This window comes from Telmatherina bonti (assembly GCF_933228915.1).
Source record: "Telmatherina bonti genome assembly, chromosome: 2".
Taxonomy (NCBI): domain Eukaryota; kingdom Metazoa; phylum Chordata; class Actinopteri; order Atheriniformes; family Telmatherinidae; genus Telmatherina; species Telmatherina bonti.
The window spans coordinates 16236724-16260377 of record NC_136620.1 but is presented as its reverse complement, the minus strand read 5'-3'; the positions used below and the strand labels follow the sequence as shown (position 1 = coordinate 16260377).

At 38.5% G+C, this 23654-nt stretch overlaps 2 protein-coding genes across 2 annotated transcripts in view; both read right to left on the bottom strand.

The window, feature by feature from the left end:
- ankrd27 (ankyrin repeat domain 27 (VPS9 domain)) overlaps positions 1–13310 on the bottom strand; it is a 36417-nt gene extending 23107 nt beyond the window's left edge. Inside the window, exons 1-4 of the mRNA XM_079259628.1 lie at positions 13055–13310; positions 4751–4873; positions 516–626; positions 4–312 (exon numbers count right to left, since the gene is read on the bottom strand). Of these exons, the coding sequence (XP_079115754.1) occupies positions 4–312; positions 516–626; positions 4751–4852 (522 nt within the window). The 5' untranslated portion in view covers positions 4853–4873; positions 13055–13310. The remainder of the gene's footprint in view (positions 1–3; positions 313–515; positions 627–4750; positions 4874–13054) is intronic.
- A 5234-nt stretch (positions 13311–18544) lies between these two features.
- tdrd12 (tudor domain containing 12) overlaps positions 18545–23654 on the bottom strand; it is a gene marked incomplete at both ends in the record, with an annotated part of 50901 nt that continues 45791 nt past the window's right edge. The window contains 4 exons of the mRNA XM_079256441.1: positions 18545–18618; positions 18710–18767; positions 18858–19011; positions 20678–20791. Coding sequence (XP_079112567.1) covers positions 18545–18618; positions 18710–18767; positions 18858–19011; positions 20678–20791 — 400 coding nt within the window. The remainder of the gene's footprint in view (positions 18619–18709; positions 18768–18857; positions 19012–20677; positions 20792–23654) is intronic.

The following is a 23654-nucleotide window of genomic DNA, read 5'->3' as shown; positions in this document are numbered from 1 at the left end:
TACTATGTGGTGTCGGAGTCCCTTCCTTTCCTGCTCTTTGAAGGCCTGACAGAAGCTGAGGATGAACCTGTCCAGTTTCTGGGCATGGCGGCCCAGGAACTCCTTGACATCATCCAGGCTCCTCAGGCAGTAAGGAGGTGGCGGGTTGACCTCAGCCGGGCTCGGATCCACCTCCACGGGCCGGGAGATGCACAGAATGCTGTAGCTCTGCTCCTGGTCATTGTAGAAGGTTTCCTCAAACAGGATGGGGACCGCAGATGGAGTTGGAAAGCCAGAACCCAGCAGGACCTGCCTGTCCTGGATCCTGACCTCCTGCAACACAAGGAAAGACAGGAAGAACGATCGGCAGGTGATCCAGCTGTCAGCTAGGAAACAAATTAACTTCTTTTCCTGGTTCTTGAAGCTGTTTTGCCTCATCAAGTAGTAAGGGCAGAAACAGAGGTTTGACCCTTTCTGTTCATAAACAAAATTATAAATTTTTGCTGGGAGGGGGTCCAGTAAAACAGACGACAAACCTTTCCATCCGCAGTCTTGAATCTGTCCTCCGCAGGCTGCAGGACATAGCTGTCGAAGCGAGAGTCTGAGAAGCTGCTGACACTCAGACTTCCACAACAAGGAACCAGAACCTGCAGGTTTGCAGTCACACAGGACAGAAAGGTTAGCTTCTATCTAATTTATTAACCACTCGACCCAGATTTAAGCTGAACAACCCCATCTAAATGAGTTAACACAGACTGACACTACGAGACTGGTCCTGACAGAACCCATCTTAAGAGCAACGCACTCATTAACAATGAGATGGTTTTTCTTGTTTGGCAGTAACTGGTGATGGTTGTTATCTGGTAAACAGAGCGAGTGTTTCATAGCTGATATTAGCATGTGATACAGGGAATATTTTTAAGTGAAACTGCTGTGAGAATGCGTACAGGACAGCTGGGGTTACTGGTTTCTGGTCTGATGCTGTTACTTGTCTGTTTGATGGTAACTGCAGACACCAAACAGACTTAACTTGATTTTATAAGATCACACAAATTTCCTCAAGAATCTTTCAGACTGTAGCGAAAAAGACTCAGTGTTGACGCTCCAGAATCCAGCAAGGCAAGGCAAGTTTATTTAGCACCTTTCATGTACAAGACAATTTAAAGTGCTTTACATGAAACATTAAAAGCATTACAGAAAAAAAGCATAAGAAAATACAAATAACAAAATCATAATAAAATCATAAATTAAATTAAAATAATTCAAAGCAGAATTAAGTAAAAGTTACTGTGCAGATGTCAGCACAGAACCAGACCAGACATGTAGCTTCAACCAGGACAGAACCGCATTATCGGTCTGCAGTTTCAGAATGAGATGCTTGCTGCTGCAGGGTAAAGAGAAATCTTTCTTTAAACTTGTTTGTCCGGCCTCGCTGAGGCAGATCTGTACATATCAGCTGACTGTATTTACACTGAACCATTTCAGGGATGATTAGAGCTGAAGAATGATGACAAACAACTCTGATGGAGAATAGCTGAGCAGCTACCGTACTCTCACTGTCCGTCGTCAACTCAATAGGTTCAAACATCTAATCAGCCAATCACGTGGCAGCAACTCAATACATGTAGTCATGCAGACATGTTCAAGTCAACTTTCTGAAGTTCAAACTAAGCACCAGAATGAGGAAGAAGGGATTTCTGTGGCTTTGAATGTGACATAGTTTGACTATTTCAGAAACTCCTGACTTGCTGGGATTTTCACACACAACCGTCTCTGACCATAAGATGATAATCAATAGTTGAGATCTTTCATGAGCCTTTAAATGGAGCTGTAATAACTCTGTTACTTCTTACTTCAAAACTTTTGTTTTAGTACTGTAATATCTCCCATCAGTCAAACATTAGGCTACTGGTTATTCCAGCCTGGGATATATGAGATCCTAGATGTGATCTCCTGCTCTCACAGATAAAATGTGAGTTAATATTAAGAGCTATTATAAACTGGCTGTCCTTGTCAAACTTAGAAACAGATGCAAAACTGTGCTAATGTGGAACATGCTATTAGTCCCGGTTAAATGCTAAAGTGGGAATCTTTTTAACTTAATCAGTGTGTCATTGTGTGTTGATCTGGTTGCAGCTATTTGTGTGTGATGAATAAATGTTGAAGTTTTAGTAAACTCCATAAAGAGGGCATGTATGTTGACATATTTCTGTTTATGCGTTAAAGACATGGCTTATTTGGCTGTAGGACATATCTGGTGGGTCGTGCTGAGCCAAACATACCTCCACGGGTGGGTTGCTGGATGATAAAGTTTGGGAACCCTCCTAAAGTAGGACAGCCTCTTAAATGTCCTAGTTATGTTGACTTTTTTATACTTTTTAATGTTTGATAAATAACATCAGGTAAATTGCTGTTGACTGCTGCTTGTTTTAGTAGCAAATACTGGTGTTGATGTATTATATACAACTAAACGATGAATGTTGTTCATGTCAGCACGTGACCATCAGTAATATGAGAGTTCTGGTTTGACTGGTATTCAACCAGTGATTCTCAACCTTTGTGCAACACAGTAAACCTTGTAAAATATTTTTTTCAGCCAAATACCCCCTAACCACTGCAAATTATTTTTGGTTAAGAAAAACAATGAAATACATCATTTTATCATTTATGTTTGGTTTATTAAACTTTAACCATCCAAAACAGCGGAAATCTCTATGACGCTTCATCCATTGTTTGCGTTGTCAAGGCAACAAGGCAAGACTGATAGATTTTGACTCGTAACAGATGGGGTTCAATTCATGTCAGAATGCGAGATTTTGGTCGGAATGAAACAGTGTAAATCTAAATGTAAATTCAGTTTATGAATTTGCACTTACATTTGATTAAATAAATTAAATATTTATATAATATTTTATATATATACATATATATATATATATATACATATATATATATATATATATATATATATATATATATATATACATATATACATATATATATATATATATATATATATATATATATATATATATATATATATATATATAATTTTGTTTAAGGATATTTTAAAAAAATACAAAAAGAAATGTTTTCAAAACATTTCATGTCCCCCCCTGTAAATGCCTTTAAGTACCCCCAGGGGTACGCGTTCCCCCATTTGAGAAACAGTGTATTAAACCATTTGATGAGGGTAGAGAAGTGGAAAAACCGTGGACTCTGGGTTTGTAGTTTTACCTGAATGTTTGTGTAGAATAATGAGCTTTGGTTGATTACTTAGTGTGTGTGTGTACGTACATTTGCACAAATATGAGCATATGTATGCAGTATATGAGCTGGGATGGCCTGAGTAGGACTTCTGGCATGAGAGTGCCTTCATTCCAGCCTATTTTATTGGAATCCCAGTCCATTTCCTGAGAAAGCCCGATTAGTTTGGTGGTATGGGCAGGTGCAAACATCCAGGAACGTCGATTAACTTTGTCACATCTGGGTCACTTCCAGGTGAAAATGAAGGCTTACTACAATGTAATACCACTGGATTACACGGGGCAATCCTGCTCCATTTGATGTTCATTTACAAAGAAATTCCAACATATATGCCAAAAAAAATTGTGTAGAGATCGGCTCCCATAATTATAATTATTCTACAGCTAAGAAGAGATTGTCACGCTGCCGAAGAGACACTAAAACCCGGAAAGATGTGATAAGCAGATACTTGCTATTGACGGTACAGCTTGAAGTCCTTCTAAATGTTCAACAATTTGTCTGAATCATTTTGTGACTTCTTAGTCGTACCTCTTTTAAACAAATCACAGAACCAATGCTGGTAAAGTGATGACAAACTACAGTAAGAAAGTCTTCTGGAAAGCACAGATGAGCGACTGGAGGCCTGAAGAGTGTAGATTCCAACAAACACAACAAAAGAAACATGTAGCGTTGTGTTATTTCATGTTTCCTGCAGTCTGCTGTGAACCATCAGAGCCTGAATGGACTGAAGCAGCTGAGCTCTGCTGCTGTTTTCAGGCCATTCGGATCATCTGAGTTTCCAGGGAAGCTGTGATGATTCAGAGCCCTTGTCCAGACATCTGATTTTCATCTGCTGCTTCAGGCGGCTGATTGCCATCTAGACAAGAAGAGCGTTTTGTTCAGATCTCTGTCTGAGCTGCTTTAGATGTTTTTAGTGCAGCCACACTGTGGGGGGTCGTCTCATCTGACTGAACACAGACGATTCATTCTTCTGATTCCAAACCCCGTTTTTCCTCCAGGTTTCGGGAATAAAATGCACTGTTTCTGATTGTGTTGACACCAGAAGCCCATGAATATCCACATCACAGCAACATAATGACACAATTTAGCAAATGAGTTCACCTCTACTCACAATGGAAATCTCATGAGCTCATAGGGGTTTTAATTCTCTTACTACAAAATCCCATTTCACAAACAGTGGTTTAGGTAGCCAGGCTGCGATGAAACGTCCCCCCACCATTAGGGGACGCAAGTCTGATTTCCTGTAATCTCCCAGTAACTGTGTTTACAGCTGGATGGAGATTACACATGCTGGCTGGACCAGGTGTGTGTATGATACACTAACTTACCAGCTTTAAACTCTGACCAGGCAACCAGGGGAACAAGATATGACCATAACTAAGAGTCTGGTAAGAAATGACTAAATTTAAGAAATGTTTCTGTTTTCGCTGCAGTACCTTCATAAGGATAATGGATATCTAGCATCTTTCCTTCTGAAAAAACAGACACCAGGTGTGTGACTCACAATGCCGTGAAGTTCGGCCACTCGGCTGCAGAGGTCCGGTCTCTGCTTCTCCAACGCCAAGTAAAAAGGATTCTTCAGGATGTTTTCATCATACACAGCCATAAGGAGCTGCAGGTCTGGGTTCTGGAGACAGAGGAAGGAAGCAGAGGGATTAGTGGGACTGGACATGGCCTACTAAAAGAAGAAGGGTTTGGAGGGAGACTTAGAAAAAAAAAGATGTAGTTTGCAAGCTGAGCTTTGGGAAAGAACTCAAACCGATGTAAAGAACTTTTTTTAGCTGCTGGATGGTGCATTATGTTCTGATGAATTCTCCAAGAGCTTTATCCAATGTTCAAAGCTACATGGTGCATTATAGACAATTATTCTGAGGACAAAAAAAAACTAGCCCTTAACTTGAGAACGTTTGTCAAAATTTTGTTCTAAATTACTAAAAGAATGACTAAATATGACATTTGTAATAAAAAGACAACTCTTTACTGTCACATTAGTTCAAAGGTTCGAGATTTATGACCTGGAAATTAAATTCATCCAACATAAGAATTTTCCCATCAAAACCACAAATATGTGGAAAGTGAAAACAAACAAACAAAAAAGAAAAGAAGACAGGTATTTACTCGTCTGGAGTAAATACCTGAAAACTTCCTTTATTATATCAATATTATTACCGTCTGCTTTTTTATATTTTGCAGGTTTCAACTGGACAAATCTGATTTACTTGGTTAAGATCAAGGTTCAAGGTAAACTTAAGACGCCGAGGAGCGCGCGCACACACACACACACACACACACACACACACACACACACACACACACACACACACACACACACACACACACACACACACACACAAAACATTTTCAATACAATACAATAAACAACATGTTATATATTAGAACCTTAAATTTCCCCTCGGGGATGAATAAAATATTCTTGTATCATGAACACATGTTATCCAAGATAGTGGCTTGAACAACCGCGTTTTTAGAACGGTTTGATTTATATCTGGTTAAAATCAGGACCAAATAGGACCAGAAATGATGTAGCATGCATGACAGGCCTCTAGTGAGTAGTGAAGCGACGCAGCAACATACACAAGTGTGCGCCGCATCCTCATGAGACTGCAAAAAACAACACAACTCAGAGGCGTCGTGTGTCATCGCCAGTTATCTGGTATAGTCAACCTCTGTGTCATGGCTGTCAGCATGGATGCAAAAACAGACACTGAATTTCAAACATTTATCTCATAACAAGAGTTATTACAAAAAATTTGCGCCACAAGCCGCAACACAGCCGATATGAGCAGCAAGTTAAAAAAAAAAAAACGTGTCCCTAGGAGGACTGAAGGGTTAAACATTTACATGTGAGCGTAAAAATGTGTTTCTTCTAATAAATATTACTGAACCTGAATGAATGAACTAAACTCAGCTGAAATTCATTCCATCTTTCCTTCAACCACTCCGAGGAGGAACACAGCGACCTCTGAAGGGATGTTGTCACTAGGGGTGGAAAAATCGAATAGAAAAATTGAATATCTGCTTCACAATTTCAAAAAATCAATTTTTTTTTTCTGTTAAAAAAATTGATTTTTTTAGGAAATACATAAAAATAATCCATAATTTTTTTTTTGTCATTTTGATTGTTTTTATTGATCTTTTTACTTGTCTTATTGGGCATCATAGCAGCAGAATGATGATCTGTATACTGTGTTGTTTTTTCCAAATTGAAATAAACAAAAATGACGAGCAAAAAAGTTTTGCACATTTTTCTTTTTTTGTTTTCAGTCGACAAAAATCAGCAATAACAAAGAATTGTGAGAATTGCAATTTTAATCGAATCGACACCCAAACAATCGGAATTGAATCGAATCGGGACTAAAGCGTATCGTCACAGCTCTAGTTGTCACCATATCTGGTTAATGAGGACGTTTCTGAAGGAACATGAGCGTGAACAGAACAAGGGCGCGACTGAAAACGTGGGATTTCTCACTAGTTCAGTAAGCTGATACAACTGGCCTCCTTATGTTGGATAAGCAGATTTCTTTTGTTCTGGCAAATGTTTGAAATTTTAAAGGCAGAACTTAAATCTAAAAGAATCAAAGTAATTGTCCTTGATCTAAACTCAGCAGCAGGTCTCTAGTTCAGACTGTGCTCTAGCCTCTAAAACCATAAAAACTGCTAAAAATGCTGTTTTCATTCATAAACAAAACCAACCACAGCCGTACAACTATCCACTGTGTTTAACGAATATAGTCATCACTCATGATCAAGTTCATGGTAAATTATGACTTCATGGATATTAGGTTAAATTTCATAAGTAATTGAGAAATTGCGTTAATACCAGATGATGCAGTGACCTTTTCCTGCCTTTTTACCCAACCGTGCCTGCTGAGTCTCCAAGTGAAAGCATGTGGAAAAAGCAGCTTTTGAAAATGGGTTTACAGCTGATTATTGATGTTTGAACAAAAGGAAACTCTGATCTCATGATTCCTTAATTCTTCTTAAAATGAGTATTAATACAGAACCAACATCTGAGTCGCAGTGAGCAGACTCAGACAACAGCTGAGCAGTTGAAATGGACAAAAAAATGGAAATACTTTAGCTTTGCAAGGTCGGACATGACAAAGCGGGCATAAGTCTGAAGCGCCACCTTAGCTGTGAACATGGAGAACCTAGAAAGTGTGAAACTAAGATCAGCGTCCTCCCCATCCGCAGAAGAAACGTGTAAAAGACATACGACGCTGCAATCAGAGATCACTTTTAGACACGTCTGCCAGAAATACTTAACACAAAAAGAAAAAAGAAAAAAAAAAGATAACCAACACCATCACAATCCATACAGAAAAAGACCCGGTCCTAAATTCTGTGGGAAAAGTAGATTCGGGGATCATGACACTGTGAACAGTAAATTGTCTATTTTTTCTAAGGTAAAATTCTCTTGACAATAGTAGAAACTATTCTCAGCCAATTGGCAGTAGCAACTCCTCTCTTGACCAGTGGATATATGGTTTACACCCAGTCATGGAAGGAAAAAAACAACATGAACTGCAGGTGGTCACAACAGGCTCCAAGCCCCCGAAGCAGCACCTTCCCAGGCCAACGCCACCCCCCCTGCTGCCGCTCCTGAACACTGCTGTTGTTCCCTGGCTGATGCTATCGCCCGGCATTCCCCCTGATCCAGATGCAGATACTGGTTCTGACTCTTTCACAATGACATTAAGGGTCAAAGAGGCCATTCTGACAGATTTCTCAAGGTTTGAAAACCTATAGTTGAGTTGTGTTATAAGCCCCGCCCACTTTGTCCAATGTAATCTTCTTTTCTGAGTCTCACACAGGCTCTGGACCTGACCCTGAAAATAACTTCCTGAACAGTTTCACAGTTCAGGCTGCCCGTCGACACGTATTTCCAGTTAAAGCCAGGCCACGACAGTGGATTGTGGACCAGATTTTGTGCGCCAGTCTGCAAATCACAATGTTGCAACCGTTTCTCCAAAAATTCTAGAAATAATCCGACATGACCAGGACTATGCGTAGCGAGACCTAAATAATACTGGAGTAACGCCATAAATATTTGTCGCAACAAAAAAAAATGCTTGCCATTTATGCATTTTATTAAATTTTCACAAAAAATACAAAATTTGTCAGTAATTCATACAAATATTCACACAAGTTGCAAACTGTGTTCAGACTATTCTGGATTTTTTTATATGGACCTCCCTGATATTTGCTGAATAAAAATTGTTCACTATTTTATGCGTTTGATGAAAAGATTTGAAAAAAACAGGAAAAAAGATGAATGGACGGACGGATGGATGGATGGATGGATGAACGGACGGAGCAACGAAAGGCCATTTATTTAGTTTTCAAAGAGACATTTTTGTCCTTAAAATCAAGTGTAAATATTTTGTCGCTTAATAATGTCTGGTTAATTCAAAGACATAAAAATTCTGAAATTATCTAAAACAGAATACTTGCTCTGAGAAATTTCAGCTATATTTAATTAAAACAGCTGAAATGGCATGAAAATTTTAAGAAATTGCACAAAATATCTCCAGAATCTCTTAAGGCTTAATAAGAAAACAGTTTTTCCATTCTCAGCACACATAAAAGAGTTCATCAAAAGAGAACAAACACGTCGATACATGAGGTTTTCAATCTGTTCTTACAATTAAAGATGAAAGAAATGAATGAAAACAGGATGAAATTCCTCTGTTAGGTGACTCTTACAGAGCTTAAGTTAATGAATAAGCACATATAAAATACCAGCAACTTTACACAAAGCACTATTAATGATCTGATCGCTGACTGTTACAGCCGACCATCACCAGCTTTCAATCTGCTCACCTCATCAGCAGGCTCAAAGACCAGCTTCATCCTCCCTCAGCTTCAGCCTTCACTAACTGGGACGCAGCTCAGTATCCCCACCCGAGCTGCCCCATGTCAGGCAGCAGAGATGAAACCCAGTCACATGACCAGTTTGGTCCTCGTGACCTCACAGACTGGAAGCAAACAGTATTGAGTGGGCCAGAGGAATGTCCATCCCCTCAGGCCATTCAGCAGAACACTTCAGATTAACACAGTCTGAGGAGGAATTATTCCACAAGCAGCATAAACAAACACAGAGCTTAAAGTTCATTTAAATCAGATTAATGTTCCCATTTCATCTAGACTGAAACTAAATATACGCTTCAGATCTGTTCGAAGTCGCAGAAAATTCCACAAGCAAATGTTTGAAACCGGTTTAAAAGTGTCTATATGTTGATTTAACACATGAATGTTTCCTGATCCTGCTGCTAACAGGCAGCTTGGGCTCAACTTGGCCTTTAACCTGCCGTTCTTACAACAGATGTTGCAAACAAAATATTGTACCATTTCATGGATGAGTTCATAATTTTCCATCTGAAAGCTGCAACACATCTGTAAAAATTTAGAACAGAGGCAAAAAGTCATTGATATAAATAACACACAATTGGAAGAACATCTGACCTAATTATGTTAACTGGTAGGTCAAGTCCCTTAAAAAACTCTAATGACCGAATGGATCCCGCAGCATTCCCAGTCCAGCTGAGAGATATAATCCCTCTAGCACAGGGGTGTCCAAACAAGTCGGTCCTCGAGGGCCGCTGTCCGGCAGGCTTTCCATGTATCCCTGCTCCAACACACCTGGCTTACATTACCGGTAAATGAATCCAACAGCAGATGCAAGTGCAATGACTGGTCCATTTGAGTCAGGTATGTTGGAGCAGGGATGCATGGAAAACCTGCAGGATTATAGCCCTTGAGGACCGGAGCTGGACACTGCTGCTGTAGCATATCCTGAGTCTTCACCAGGGTCTCCTTCCAGAGCGATGTGCCCAGAACACCACATCAGGAAGGCATCCCAACCAGATGCCCGAGACACCACATCTGGCTCTTCTCGATGCGGAGGCGCAGCGTCTCTACTCTGAGCATCTCCCAGATGGCCGAGCTTCTCACCCTGTTTCTATGGGGAGAGCCCGGCCACCCTGCGGAGGAAACTCCTTTCAGATGCTTGTATTCAAGATCTTGTTCTTTCGGTCACGACCCACAGCTCGTGACCGTAGGTGAGGGTAGGAACATAAATCAACCAGTCAATCAAGAGCTTCACATTCTGGCTCAGCTCCTTCTTCACCACAACAGACTGATACAGAGTCCACATTACTGCAGACGCCTCACTGATCCGCCTGTCGATCTCACGCTCCAACCTTCTCTCACTTGTGAACAAGACCCCAAGATACCTGAACTCTTATACTTCCCATTAAATACCCAGTTCCCCTTTCAGGAACCACCACTTATAGATTTCTAATTTTGTTGATCTGTATTCATTGATGGAAACAAAAGTGATTAACTTGCAGGTAAGAAAAACAAAAAACAAACATTAATCTTTATTTACTCTTCAGTCCTTAAAACTACAAGCTGTTCTTTTTTTTTTATTGTTGAGCTGGGGTTTATGTAAAACTACATGTAGATCAATCCTTTTGATCAGCGTAAAAGACATACAGACAAACATTACAAACATCATATGCGAGCTAAATTCTGGTGAACAGCTTACCCTATTTATATCTCGTACCGCAGGTTTACAATCCAGCCCCACAATGTAGTGTTTTATTTAGACTCTAAATGATAAATACACAATGGGTAATCCATAATAACATCTTTTTTTTTTTTTTGTTACACTTTCAAAACAATCCAAGGATAACAACAAAAGGTAGTTTTATAAAAGAAAAGCTTAAACAGGAAAACCAAAAGTAGTTCAGGAGTTTAAAGGTTTGAGCACGATAGACGTCCTTCATCATACAATGAACCATGTTCTGATCATCTTCACCTGAAGTTTTGATGTGTCCACTTTACAAAAAGTCTTATCATCAATTTGAATTGTTTAGTCATATTAGTTCAATCTTGCAAATGTGTCAAACATCAAAATATGCCCAAAACACACACATACACATTCAAGCTTTCAGAGGGTGTCCCAACATTTCTACATGGCTCTATGTGTGCAGCAAACCTCTGTAGTGCAGTGAGAGTAAAGAAAGAGACGTTGTGAACACCGGTATGACTTTTGAGTTTTTTGAGGCTTTGAACACAAAGGAAGTTTTAGAGATCAGTGTAGCTTTTTATTTTTTCTCTCCAGTTGTGCTGGCTTTAGTCTCTTTTTCCTTTCTAAATCATTTGCAAAAATTTCCCTTCTATTAGCCTGGGAACATGAAACTACACAAAAACAGCAACATGGTTCGAGCTCAGTGCTTGAGAACAAGGAGGTGAAATTATTACATCTGACGTAAATGTTATAACAACATAATCAGACAGTTACTGTCTCATTATTTCATTTATCTGTAAAAATGTTTCTTCTAAAAAGGAGTCTGATCTAGAAAACTTGTTTTGCTTGTTAATTGACACATTCTCATCCTTAAAAAGGAGAAACTTTCCACTGAACCACACAGATTTTGAAATTATCAGTATACTATTCACTCACTGTCCACTTTATCAGCTCCACCTGTTTAACTGCACAAACACACAAACATCTAGTCAGCCAATCACATGGCAGCAAGTCAGAGCATTTCGTCATGTAGACATGTGAAGATGACTTGATGAAGTTGAAATTGAGCATTAGAAAGAGAAAGACAAGGGATTCAGTGTGGCCTTGTTGGCGGGATTATTTCCAAAACTGCTGATCTACTGGGATTTTCACACACACAATCATCTCTAGAGATGGTCAGAAGTATAGAAAATATCCATATTCAGTGTCCATCCCTTTATGACCAAAGTGTACCATCTTCTGATGGACAACGTAACATGGCTCAAAGCTCAAATCATGTCTAACTGCTTCCTTCAACATGATAATGAGTTCACTGTACTCCAATGGCCTCCACAGTCAGCAGATCTCTGTCCAACAGAGCAGCTTTGGGAGATTTTCATCATAGATGTGCAGTAACTATGTAATGCCATCATGTCTGAGGAAACAATCTGAGGAATGTTTCCAACACCTGGTTGAATCTGTGACAACAATAAAGAAAAAGAGAGGTCCAAAGTGGACAGGGAGTGAACATTTATTGTTTATCCACCTTCTATGATTTTTAGGGCCATTTTAACTCCATCAGGTCATTGTTGGATCTCAATGATGACAACAAACACCCAGCAGAACCTCAGCCTAAAGCCCACTAAAGACTCAAATCAGGGAAATGTCCTAAAATGACAAAGAACACTTCTGGAGATGTTTTTAAACACCTTTTCAATACAAAATATTGTTTACTGTTACGTATTACTGTTGAAAAATAAGGGATATTACAGAGAAACTATCTACCTGCTGGTCTTACCATGTAGAAATGATCAACCTGAAACCTAAACCGGAATAAAATTTTAATCGTATTGATTTTTCTGCATTTAATCTTACATTATTTCAAGTTACTGTGTGGCGATGTTCACGGCAGCTAACATGACAGGTGGGAACAGACACGGAGCTCATGTCAACAAACATCAGGTCTGCTGTCGTTGCAGGAGCTAACACGACTCAGACAATCAGAAATAAGGAGCTGAACATCTCCAGTAAAACCAGCTGAAGACAACAAGACTCAGACAATCAGAAATAAGGAGCTGAACATCTCCAGTAAAACCAGCTAAAGACAAAACGACCATCAGAAATAAGGAGCTAGCTGACAATAACACGACATTTTGATAGCACGCCTCCTTAGCTAGCACTAGCTCTGCTTGCATTTAGCCTTTTAGCAAAGCCTCTTGTAATGAAAACGTGAAGCTCAATAAAGTTGATTATATCTGAAAGAGGTGGTTTTACCTGTTAGCATAAAGTCCCTCCGGTCATCCAGGCTTTGACATGGCGGAAACCTACAGAAGCCTGTCGGGAGACGCGATAACCCGGCTACAGAACCTGCTGACGTCCTCCGACTATGATTCAGGATGATGAAGGCCTAAAAAATAATCTGCTAAAATGAACCTTTGTGGGATATAACCAGAGATTTATATACTGTTATAACGCAGAGGTAGAGACGTAGTTTGATCCTTCGGGGTTTTTCTGGGTTATAGATCAAGACTTGTCTTCAGCCGTCTGGCTCCTGCTGCCCCCTACTAGTCATCTTGGAGAAATGCACCGAAAAACATCACACCATGTCCGACTAGATAAATGTTTACTTTATAGGCAGGGCTGGAATAAAAGTGCTCAGGCCCCTGGGCTCAGAATGTTCCAGGGGCCCCCTTCCCCATCGCGACATTGTGAAAATTGTGTATGATAAACTGTGAAACAACATTTCTGACATCTCAGCCAACGGTGCCACTAGCAATACACTGGACACTGTGGTGTAACTATCTGGCTTTTATGTACATTTTGTTTCATGTCCAAAATGCTGGCATTTGCTCTACATGTGCCGCATGTGGAAGTGGGCCTCTGGGCCTGTGCCCATAATGTCCATTGGATAATCCAACCTTGTTATAGGATTAGGCTATTTATACCCACAAAAAGTTTTATATTTAGATATAATTGTATAATAGTGCCATGTAATATATAGTCATATTTACTCAATACATATATTTCTAAAAACGATAATAAAAAGCAGGTCGGCAGCTTGGCTGCTGGGTGGAGGTCCCTGGCTGGAAATTCTGATGGGTGGTGGACGCATGGTCGTCTTTATGGTGTGGAGGCTGGGATTCATGCCCTGGGATGGCTGCAGGATGCCTGGGTCCTTGTAACTGCCTCTGACCTTTGCACAGGCAGAGCCATATTTACATGATCTCACTGCTTTCTGTATTCTACATGGTGATAGTCCGTGTTATTTCGAAAATATATCTGATATCATTTCAACACAACACTGGAATAGAGTTGTAATTAGAGGTATTCCATTTCCATTCTATCCTCATTAAAACCAGTCATCTACATTCATTTTGTTGAGTTCATGGAATTAGAAACACATAGTAGTTCAAATTGGTCAGAAAAAAGTTTTTAGCTGGATCTTTGTGTACTTTCATCTTCCTCAGCTCCAGCTTCAGTCCATTCAGGAATGTCTCTCCAGACTCTGGGACTTTAATCAGTTTTCCAGAGTCTAACAGCTCTGTCTCCTCCATTAGTCTAAGCCCTGGCCAGATTCTCAGACGGACTGAGGTCTAGACTTTGACTCAGTGTTTTCATCTGGATGATGACATCCTCCAGCTGGAGGGTGAACCTCAGATGAAACTGCTTCATATCCAGAATCTCCCAGGATGCATCTCCATCCATTTTTTGACCACCTCCCCTGCTGATGGAAACATCCCCACATCCCAACGCTGCTACAGTCATGCTTCACTGCTGGGTTTGTTCTGGTTTATCCTCCTCTGACCTTCCCCAAAATGTTCAGTGAGTTAATTCATGTCTTTTTTCTGTCCTCTCTTCTATCAAATCCAACTCTGTGGCATGTCCAGGTGACAGTGGTCTTCTGGACAGACCCAGTAGTCTCTTCTGATTAACATCTATGTCCAAGCTGTCTGTTTGCAGGTTTGTAGTGGTTTCATCTTCTTCCATCTGGTGGTGATGGAGTTTATGGAACTCTGTGGGAAATTTTGAATATTTTTTCTTGAACCCACCTCTGGATTGTTCTCTACATCTTTGTCCCTGACCTGTTTGGAGATCTCCTTGATTTTTGTAATGTTTCAGACTCTGGATCCTCTTAGATCTGGTGGACATAAACTGGAGGTCATGAGACTCTCAGACAGAACACAGGTTGGGCTGGTTTACCCGATTGTCTAAATTCTGGAGGCAAGTAGAGGGGTTGGACCTTACAGAGTGGCTTTATAGTAATGGGATGAAGGCAAAATTATTTGTTTTTTTCTTTTTACCCTCTAATAATTGTCTTTTGCTTTACCTTTCACCTGTTGGGTCCACCACATTAGGCCATCAGATCAATCAGAGGGCAAGAAGCTGGTGTGTATCCAGTCACTGGAGATGGTCTGAGGGGATTGAGCTGATGGACTATTTTGTTAACAGAGAATTTTTACATGTAAAAGGACTCACCATTAACAGCCAAATAAAATAGTAAATCCAGCAGCATACGTTAGACATGTGACACAATAAGACGTACATTAACTGAATATAGAAGGTATTGTTTTTATTGGATTTACAGAAAAATGAAGGCAGTTATAACAGAAAAAGACACCTCCAGTTGTGGAAAGGTTTAAACACAGAACATTTTTCTCAACATATTGGCTAATTATTTAACTAGTTCAGACTTTAACACTGGAAAAAAACAAAAGAAAACAACTTAAATTCAACCAGTGGGTGTCCTTAAATAAACCGCAGTTTCCGGTTACTCGTAGAAAACTGCATGAATCCTGTTGGTCAGCTTCATGCTACATATCTTGCTGCAGTTTATCTTCAGCATCAACAGACCTCTCTGCCTCAACATGAACAAAGATGAGCTGAAACTAAGAGATAATCCACAGCAGGTAAAAACAAACAGAAATGTGCTGTAATAGACTGCGTATCACATTTTATACAGTTTCTGAAACCCATTTTCCTGGTGGACAATTTAGTACTAGAATAATTCTGATATGTCACACTAACAAACGAAACATATATGCCATTTTTTTTCATGTTTTACATTTTAGTAGAGGGCCAAATAAAGAGAAACCAGATAACCAAACACAGCTTAAATTTCAGGCTGGCGCAGAAGCCATTGATTTGAGTCAGGTGTGTTACAGCAGGGAAATGCTAAAACCTGCAGGATGGCAGAACTGGAGGACCAGAGTTGTTCCATGTTCACACTCCTGATTCATTGTGCAGATCTTATTGGATCTATTAAATCTAAATCTGGAGTGCTGGGAGCAGGAAAAGTCTAAAACCTGTAGAACCATGGCCCTGGAAGACCAGTAGTGGTTTGGAGACACCAGTGAACTAAACATGGTTGTTTTGGACTGTAGAAGGCTGGGAAACTTAGAGATACACTTGGAGAACATGGAAACTCCAGACAGACAGGTTCAGCCCAGGGAGCTTCCTTGCTATGAGGTAGTGGTGCTGTCAAAAATGCCTGAATGAGACTGAAAAGACCTATTTATCCAGCTTAAAGGTGGAGTATGTAAGATTTTCAATATTTTCAAAATAAGTTAACTACAAAAAATAACTACAATCATAATTAGATTTTTTTTTAACCATGTAGGTTCCAGTCTATCCATATTTGGTGTGTTATTAAATTACAAGTTTAATTATTGACAAAGACCCTTCTTAAATGTTTGCCTGCCAGTAAAAAAAAAGTGCTTTTTGTCATTTGTCATTACTTAAACCTATAATTTAATAACGCATCAAATATGGACAGACTTGAACCTACATGTTCAAAAAACTATCTAATTATGATTGTAGTTATTTTATTAGTTAATCTATTTTGAAAATATTGAAAATCTTACATACTCCACCTTTAAACAACAGGATGTCCTTGGCTGTCTAGAACTGTTTATGAGCCACGTCTAGCTGAAATGAGCTGTTACAAAGTAAAATAACAACAACTTTACTTCGTATAGCTCGGACCATAATAATATAAAAACAAGACAGCTCAGTTATCTGGAAAAATAAACGCTGTTACAATAAAACTATTTTACTGCTGGAAATAAAAAGAAAATGGTTCGGTAAACATTTTATCATTAATCAGGTTAATTGAACTGTGTTAAATTCTATGCAAACTACAAATCAAAGAAACTGTTCAGTAATTTTGAAACTGGCTGGACAACCTCCTGGGACCTGCTGAAACTTGATTCAGTAACAAGACCGCAGGCACATAAGAATCTGCAGACACCAGTCTGATAAGAACTGACAGGATCACTGTGAAACACTGTACAAAGATCCACATCACAGCCTACAGTATCCAAAGGATCTATAGTGAGTCCTGTGGACAGCACATCCACAGGGACAAACAGGAGAACACAAAGCTAAACCAAACGATACGTCGTAACTCTTCATTTTAATTGAAATATGATGCAAAGTTTTACTATTTCTGTTGAACTCCTTTTGTTAAAGACAAATTGAAACCAATGACAGATTAATAAAACAAACAAACCTGAAAACAAAAACAAATGATAAAACTTCAGCAAATAAGAGCTTGACTTTTTCCCAAACACACATAAAGGAAGAAATCATGGAACCAACCCGACTTGTCAGGTTTTAGACAAGAGGTTCTTACAGAGTTGAAAGGATGTCACTGACTGAAACCATGATGATGGCTGGAGGTGGAGAGGTTCAGAAAAACATCTTTTTAGACGGCAAATCAACAGAAAACATGTTGGTTGTTTCCAGTCAGCTAAAGGTGGATCAAAAACAAAAAAAGCTGAAAAGTTTTATAATGAAAACAAACAGGAAGTCATAAAAGCTTCTGGACAGAAAATTCAATCAGAACCAGAACTGGACTGATAAAATCCCAACCTCAGAAAACTGTAGACGTCACAGAATCAGACTAAGCAGCAACAAATAAATCCTTTTTCATGTTTCTAACATGTTGTATTAAAATGAAGAACCCTACTGCAGGGTTGTCCAGAGCTGATCTGAATCGGGTGTGTTGGAGCAGAAAACATCCAAAACCTGTCAGACTGCAGTCCCACAGGGCCCACTCTGATGTATGTATGTATGTATGTATGTGTATATATATGGATGGACAGACAAGTGGACACTACCGGACAAATAAACATTTACTTAAGTGTCCTAAAGCCACAAAGCTGTGACAGACTACCTTACCAGAATGAATACTTTGTTCTATTAAAAAGCTTCCTGCATCTGATCTGAAACAGGAGCTAAGTGGACTAACCTGCTGAGGTTTTGTTGTGGATTGGACCAACATGAATAAACTCAAGTAGAAATATAATGAAAGATAATTTGACCTCTAATTATGTTGATCTGTTCGGCGTTTCTGTCTCTCCGCTCTCAGAGTGCTGAAACATTTTCAAGATGTGTAAATTCTAAATATATTAAACTTTTTTTCTTTTTTTTATCCAGACAACTTGTTTTATATAGAATGAAACATTTTGTTAATCTGTCCCAACACTTCCACAACTAAATGTAAAACTGAGCTGTTGCTGAAAACTCACATAAAATAAACAGAACACCTTTACCTCCAAACATGTATACTAGTCAGCTTTGATGCCATTGTGTTGGAATAAACAGAAAAAATACCCAAAACAAAACCAAACAAAGCCCAGGAATAGCTGAAGCTGGTTTAGCATCTGACTGACAACGAAGGTGACCTCTGGGTCTCTGATAGCCACCTGATTTGAACCTGAACAGGTGATTTTATATCAACATGGTGCAGTCTTTCTTGGCGCTTTAGTCGCTGTCACTGCAGCTGTCTGAGTTGACAAACTGGTCATCTTCTCCTGTATTCTCTACAAACCACAAACCTGGAGATAAACCCACACAGTTTAAGCAATACATCATCTAATTGTTTTTGTGTAATTAAATGCAAATTTCTTTATATTTCTGACGCCTCACCATCTGTTGCTTCATCCTCATCCTCAAAGTGCTCCATGTCATAACTCACAAAAATATTCTGTGGAAATGAACCACCTCTAAAATAAATATTCTTTTATGAAACAATATCATTTATTTCTTTCACAGTATAAAAAAACACATTCAGTACCTTGGTCCTGAGGAGTTTGTCCCAGTACCCCTGCTGCTGTTTGACCAGTTTGAGGACGGGTTCATTAGACTTCATCTCCCAACAACAACAATCAGCAGCGATGTTCTGGTGAAGGTCCAGGTCAGCTTTGTATAACCGACCATCCACTTTGCCACTAAACACACAACATAAGAGACTATGTCAACAGAGATCAGAGTAAAACTTCCCTAATCTGAGTCAACTCAACCCATTTGGGACTGATTATCGGATCCATTCATCAGACCGTTAACCATCTCCATCAGCCATCAGAGAAGACAAAGCTGAACAAACCAATGTCTTCTATGGGCCTTTGATAGGAGACTAAAACCCCTTTTAGTTGAATTTAGTTCCATTATTCTAATCTTAGTTAATTAACATTAAGAACTTCACATTTATAATGCTAAAAAGAAAAGTCAGATTGACACATGACTGATGTCTGAAACAACTACTATTGTAATTGAACCGATAACACAATCATTTACCATTAACCATGATATTGCCTAGCATGAAATTAATTCTTTGAAGATGTAATAACTACAGCTAAAAATGCAATAATACATAAATAAGACTGGATTTCTGAGAAATATGTAAGATGTTTTGATAGATTTTGTGCAGTTTGTTCAATGGTACATTAATTACAAGTTAATTTGTTTTTTTACATTTTAAAATAGACAAAATGATGACATTATTGTTTGCTATAGAAGTCTAGTATTTCCTGTTCACCCATGTTTCTAACCTGTTAATAATAAAGACATATTGATCAGTATTATCAAATCAGATCTGTGACGTCAAAAGGTTCCACCAGATAACAGCTAATAGGTGTTGAACTAAAAATCCCTGTTGTGTCCCGTCATGTTTCTTAAGTTTGCTGCTGTTTGGTCTGTTTCCTGTTTTTGATTGGTGTGTTTTGTTTTGAAGTTCTCACACTTCTCTCATTTCAGGTGTCTTGTCCTTCCTGTCTTTGTGTTTTGATTGATTTCACCTGGGATCCATTTCCTCCTGTCTGTATACATATTCTGTGTTTTCTTTAGCCCGTGCCAAATTGTTCAGGAAGCCTGAAATGTTCATGCTAACCTACCTGAAATTAACCTAGTCTATTGGAAGAAACCATTTAACTGCTAATCATCTTGGAAGTCCTGCTTTTGGGTCGTCTGCTTGAGCTCCACTCAACAATCTCTCTAATCAATAAAACTATTCACTTATCAGATGAGGATGAATCATGGATCCAGCTATCATCAGTCAGATGTTATTCAGAAACAAAATGAATCTGAAGAAGAAAATTTGGATACTGTTGTGAACTTGACAAATATAATTCAATCAATCAGATTTTTTTTTTTTTAACCTTTTAATCGAACGCAGTTCCCTATTAAACATGATTAATTCATAAGCCTACCACATTAATTTCTAAGACTATTTTACCAATTCTTAGGATACTTTAGTATTTCTTTTAGAAAAAAATGAGATGTTATTTTCTGCTTTTCACAGAAAGCAGTGTGGCTTACTTTTAGGAGGACATAACTATTTATATTTATTCTGTGTTCCATCTGAACTAATTCAGTCATACAGGATTCTTGATTCTGACACTTCTATACTAATCTCACTTGGCTCTCTTTTGAGACCAAAACTTTTACATACAGCCTTTATAGTAGTTGATTTGGTTTTTTTTTTTTTACACCTGATTTTATACAGGAGAAAAATAGGCCTTCTGATGAAGAGTTGAATTCACACACACTGATAAATTATTTGAATGATAAGTGGAAACTCAATGACAACTGATCTGTAATGATCATATCCTGACAGACCTGTAAACGACTCTGTCCGTGTAGAAATCACAGTGCTGACTGTCCGGGTTCATCAGCTTCACTGTCACAATAACAGAGTCAGAGGTCTGGTACCAATGGACCTGAGGGTGGAAACTGGAAACAACCAGAGATAAAGGAGGGGATCCAATCAGAATCATTAAGAGGACATAAATCATGGTTCTGTTTTAGGTCAAACAATCAAACATTTTGACTTAAATCCACTGTTTATGGAGAGTAAAGAGAACTACTGTGTTTTTATACACAAGTTTGGAACAGATAAGTTCCTACTTTTATGTTTTAAAAAGGACGTGTACTCATGGTATCAATGGGTCGATTTGACCCGTTTTCATAACTTTGACTGTCTTGCATATAACTGTGTAAAAATTACATTGATGCTTTCATACTATATGCTCTTTGCTTGTAAAGTTAATTACAAATTTGTTGGTTGAATTATGTATGCATAGAAATTTATAGTATCTGTAGTCCTCTCGGGCCAGTATGACTGCCACATTTACCCCTCCCCCTCCTCCAAACACTCCCACAGGTAGTGTTGGTGTGTTTGGAGGAGGAGCTAAAGGTGTGTCATTTTATTTCATCACAACACAATGAATGGATTCTCACACACACATGCAGTGACCTCTAATACACATTGACACACAGCACTTCCAAATTACCAGGCATGTAACTTGATTTCATCTCAACTTCTGTTCTATCCACATGGCTGTAAATGCACACAACCACACTCATACACATGATATTTGTTGAATGTATTTTTCTAAAGAATTATCAAAAGTTTTGGGGAATAAGTATTTTTGCAATAGAACTTTTGCAAAAGCTCTGTCCTTTGGTTATTGTTGCTACATTTGCCAAGGTTTCTGGGTCCAATGGAGTGCTAGTCAATTTTATTAGGGGAGCGTGTGCGTGTTAGTGACTCGTTTTGTAGCAACACCAGCACAATATCCTCCAGATCGAGGTAAAAAGGGTTACAACATGCTGTTGAGAGATAATACACTTAAACAGCAACTACTGAGTTGGGATACTAAGGAATAAGGTTTCCCATTCACAAAATACTGAAAGATGAATACATAAGGAGCTCAAATAGCTTATTAGGAGGCGAACATTATATGTTAAATACCGTAGACTACTAAACTGACAAAACATAACATTTGAGGATTCCCAGCACCGAGACCCAACATGACAGTCAACGGCTAACAGAGACATTCACCAAAGTTAGTTAATGGGCTTACTAATCATAGAGGGTAATTTAGATGGTGAAAATTTACACGTTATGAGACCTGGGATGAAAATGTGTGCAACTTTCGTCTGCAATTCACTTATGAAAAAAATGGGTACCCAGCAATATGTTTCTATGATCAAAACTACAGTCAAAATTAATAAAAATGTATGCTTCTTTTTTTACTCCATAATGAGGTATTAACTCATGCAAATTAGGTCTACTATATAATACAAAAAATATATTCAAAATTGTTGTCAGAAACAAGCTGAACCCTTTTATGCATGAATTAATAAAAAATGCTACTTTTTTTTTTAAATACAGTATTTCACTTGTAGACATATGCAAGGATACTTTTGTTCATTAGTGATATTAAGAATTTATAATGATTTATGTTTTTAATGTATTTTATAAAATATCTCTGAAATATAGTCAATCATATTATTTACATCTATATTTATTGCAAAGCCAATACCCTCCTTATTCATGACTATGCAAGGAAAAACGCTTGTAAATAGGTGTCCACTATAGGGCCACTATGCATGAAAGGGTTAATAGAAGGTTTAACAAAAAAGTTTGTGTTCATTTTATTTGTCATTAATGTTCCTAGGGATTTGACCCGAGAGGACAACAGGTCAAACTATTACTTGCCATTCAGAGACAGTATTAAAATGTATTGGAAACAAGTTTGTTAAGCTAACAAAATATTTGAAACAATTTCGTACCTAATTTGAACAAGGACAAAAAGTGCATAGTAAATGTAACGACACGAGGGTTCTATAATTAACTTGTCTGTGGATGTCAGCACATTGTTTGATCAGCTATTTTGTACCTGTTTGTCAAATTAGTGTCAATGACGTGTTCTCCGTTGCTGTCATCATCACCTTCAGGGACACCTGTAAACACACACATCTTACTGTATAGAAACTAACCACCACACCTAAAAAAAGAGACAATATCTGTCTTACTGTCGTGGTTTTCAAAGCACAACTTTAGCTGATTAGGACAAATTGCTTTATATTACTATTCATCATCAATATCTTTTTTGGAATGTCTATTCAACTTGTAAAGCCTAAAGTAGCGACCATTCCTATCTGGATTCCACATGTCATAATCTTGTCTGATAGTCTAAGTATTTACGTTGCCTGTGGGCTTTAAGTGTCTCTATTATTCACATTTCAGTCTAATCTTTTTTAATATGCAAGTCCAAAAGGGCAAGAAATAATCAAGAATTTTTCACAAACCCCCCCGTCTGATTGGTCAACTGCTATTCAACACTATAACGCTCTAGAAAACTAGAAATAGCATAATAGAGCCACTTAACTCAACTAATAAAGTTTAATCAGGCCCCTTCCTCTCATTTCTGCATGCTCTTCACATGCAGAGCCTGTCTGAGCAGAGTAGCCGACCACTACTCCGCTTCTTAAGGTGGCAATGCAAGTTTTATGAAGAAATTTTGACGTCCATGTGAAAAAATTTAATTTTCGGCATTTTGAAAGTGTGGTGCTGTGGCGGCCCACCGCAGCTGAGTCCATGTAGGCTTCACACTGTTAAAGTACAAAATAGTTAGATTTTACCGTTTTCATAGATGCTCAGACAGGAAGTAGGATTACATTTACACAGCTTCCCTCCATCATTGACACTGTGGGTCAAATAAAAATTTCTAGTCAGTTTATGTTAACGGTCAGTTGTATCAAGGTAATGTAATTTTTCAGCATTTGTGTAAAAAAAGCAACAGTGCTT